The following is a 3,351-nucleotide window of genomic DNA, read 5'->3' on the forward strand; positions in this document are numbered from 1 at the left end:
TAAGGGATTATTATTATTATTATTATTATTACTATTATTATTATTAAATGTCCCCTCACAGTCAAAAATGCACCTAAATACGAGCTCTCCTCCGGCCTCTCTGGATGTATTTTTGCGTGCCCCCCCCCCCCCACCTCTGTATTTCCGTGTGAAGCTGCAGTTCAGTGTAAATTGGCTGCACGGTGTGGTCACCTCTCTGGATTGAAGTCAGGTTTTAACTGGTGAAGAGGTTGAAGGTCCATGTTTGTTGCGATTCATTACATTAAATGGAATCAGGGAGGGATCCTGAGTATTACCCCTTCACGCGCGCACTCACACACACGCACACACACACACACACGCACACACACACACACCCCTCTTTCCGCTCTTTGTTTATGTTGTAATGTACATATATTTTTGGTGAAGGTATTCCAGCAGCCGCTCTTCGTGCTGATTGGGCGCGCAGGTTGGCGAGTGAACGCCCTGCAGATTATGTCAGATTGCGTGCAGAAACCAAACCAGCCCAGCCTTTGAACTTCACCGCTTTTGGCTCGTATTCACGCTCTTCCGCTCATTTCCAAGCCAGGTGCTTGACGACAAACCTCAGAGAGAGAGAGAGGGAGAGGGAGAGTGTGTCGCAGAAAAAAAACAGCACTTTTACGACTCCTGCAAACTGCCTGCGTAACATTGCTTTCACCTTTGAGGATTTTTTTACGTGTGTGCATCTTGCATGTGTTTTTTGCCGCAGGTCTGAAACAGAGAGTTGTATCTGGACTTGAACGAGCGCGCGTCAGTGTTTAAACTCTGGGAAAGCAGATCCGGCTCTGGATTTTTATTCCATTCTGTTTGATTTTTGCTGTTTTCCGCACTCCGAACATCCCAGACGTGGCATGACTGGTATCTGGCATTTAGACAGGTGAATAGTTTCCCTTCCTTCCTTCCTTCTTCCCTTCCGATAAGAACTTTTCCTCGTCGTTAACATTGAGGATACGCGCACGCTTTTTAAAGATGTCAAAGCCCGCTGATCATATCAAGAGACCCATGAACGCGTTCATGGTCTGGTCCCGGGGCCAGCGGAGGAAAATGGCTCAGGAGAATCCCAAAATGCACAACTCGGAGATCAGCAAAAGACTGGGCGCCGAGTGGAAGCTGCTCTCCGAGTCCGAGAAGAGACCTTACATCGACGAGGCCAAGAGGCTGCGGGCTCAACACATGAAGGAGCACCCCGACTACAAGTACAGACCCAGGCGCAAGCCCAAAAACCTGCTCAAGAAGGACAGGTACGTTTTCCCTTTGCCTTACCTCGGGGACACCGATCACTTGAAGGGACTTCCCGTGTCGGCCGCGGACTCTCTTTTGGGCCCCTCGGAGAAAGCCAGAGCGTTCCTGCCGCCGACGTCCGCCCCGTACTCCTTCCTCGACCCGAGCCAGTTCAGCTCCAGCGCCATCCAGAAGATGACGGAGATGCCCCACACGTTGAGCACCAGCACTTTGCCGTACGCGTCCTCGTTGGGATACCAGAACGGCGCGTTCGGCACCCTTGGGTGCCCCAGTCAGCACACCCACACCCACCCGTCGCCCACAAACCCGGGCTATGTCGTCCCGTGTAACTGCACAGCCTGGTCAGCGTCAAGTTTACAGCCCCCGGTGGCCTACATACTTTTTCCAGGTATGACCAAGACTGGGATAGACCCATATTCATCCGCACATGCCACTGCCATGTAACCCTCAAGACTCTGTTTTTTCTATTCACTTGAATACTGAAATGCATGTAAATATATTATGGACAGCGCGCCCCATTTAAAGGCATGAACAGTGTTAACTGCCTTGGACTTGTTATGGCAAAAAAAAGAGAGAGAAAAACAAACTTTTGCAGAAATCCAACAAGTTCCTGACAGAGCAGAGGAGCTGGGGTTTGGTGTGAGGACGGAGCCCTGTGAACTGTAAGAAATGTAAATGTTATAACGTTTATGGCAGCCAGAAAAGGAGGCCTTTAACTTTATTTATTGTGTACATTTCAATGCTGATATGCTGATTTGTGTTGATTATTGATAGGGTACTCTTTTATTTTGAAAATTTGGCTTGCACAATTAGCGTTCTTATTTCCTGTATAGGCCTAAGTAGTCTGCATTTTGGCACTCGTGATTTTCTGATGTTCTGGATAGGGTCGAAATCAGGACCTATAGGCTGGATTACATACGGGTCATATTGTTCATATTTATCAAAAACTGGCACATAAAACCAGACGGTCTATTTAAGATGACAAAAAGAAAAAAATCACTACATCCAAATGTTTTATTTTGCATTTTTCCTGTGGTTCAGTGCTAATATAGTCACACGCGTCATTTATTTTATTTTATTTTATTCTATTGTTTTTGAGGATAACTTCTATTTGAATTCAAGGAGTTATATGTGTATTATCATCTAAGATGGTAATTTAAAATCTGTCATGTTATGGAAAGGATAATGTATCTAGAAGGTTGATACCTCCTGCTCTTTGTTCAACTGCTGAACGAAGGCATTTCGAATAAAGACAATCTGTCTTCAACGCTATCGGTGGACTGGATTTGTAGCTTATTGGGTGCTTGAGATGGCAGAGATAGTGGGAAACTGTGCAGGAGCTGCGGGGAACTTAAACCTGCCAGAATAAAGGCCTGATTAAATAGATTTTACGTTGAGAAAATGCTAAAAAGTTCAAATCACAATGGCATTAAATAAATGCTCCAAACGGAAATAATAATCCGCCAAAAAGCGAGTGGAAACAACATTTTTTTTTATTTAAAAGAAAATAACTGGGAGAATTTTGTGCATTTCAAACGTTAGACCCGGCTTGACCCCCCGGTGGTGCTGAGCATGGAGGACTCGCCTGGCCAGCAGCAGCAGAGTCGATCCCCTCCCTGCAGGTCGATGCGCTCTCGGTGCGTCTTCTGGAGCTGTCACCTCCACCAGCTTCCTCCGCCAGCATTTGGCTGCCGCAGCTCTCTGCTCGCTTGGAACAGGTTTCAGGCATGTTCAGCACGGCGAAGGTGTTTCTGTGACACAGGGATGAACCGGTTGTGATCTTTTGATGTTTGACAGTTCAGGAGAGGCCTCCCTGGAGGGATTCCGCCCGTCCGACTTGTCTGACTGCTTAATCACTTCAAGGAAGGAGTCTTCTTAATTATAGGTTTAACTAATGGAGCAAACTGAATGTGGGGTGATGTTTTTTCTCCTGTAACTCGCTGGCTGGCTGAACAGCAGCCCACCTCACTGCAACGCGGTTTAAATATCTCTGCGTGTGTGTTTACTTAAAAAAAAGGTGCTGCAGCCAAAACCCGCTAAAGCCTTTTATCACCGAGCCGCTCACACGTGTCCAAACCTGCAGAAACC

The 3,351-nt window shown here is 46.8% G+C and overlaps 1 protein-coding gene across 1 annotated transcript; it reads left to right on the plus strand.

Moving 5' to 3' along the window:
• Positions 1-543: 543 nt before the first annotated feature.
• Positions 544-2,525, plus strand: sox14 (SRY-box transcription factor 14). Its single transcript, XM_041935180.1, has one exon. The coding sequence runs from the start codon at positions 991-993 to the stop codon at positions 1,705-1,707; it is 717 nt and encodes a 238-aa protein (XP_041791114.1). The 5' UTR covers positions 544-990; the 3' UTR covers positions 1,708-2,525.
• The last annotated feature ends 826 nt before the right edge of the window (positions 2,526-3,351 follow it).

This window comes from Chelmon rostratus, chromosome 4 (assembly GCF_017976325.1).
Source record: "Chelmon rostratus isolate fCheRos1 chromosome 4, fCheRos1.pri, whole genome shotgun sequence".
Classification (NCBI taxonomy): domain Eukaryota; kingdom Metazoa; phylum Chordata; class Actinopteri; order Chaetodontiformes; family Chaetodontidae; genus Chelmon; species Chelmon rostratus.

Bases quoted from the DNA above. Each gene is read 5' to 3' on its own strand.
- sox14 (XM_041935180.1), top strand. From the start codon at position 991: ATGTCAAAGCCCGCTGATCATATCAAGAGACCCATGAACGCGTTCATG.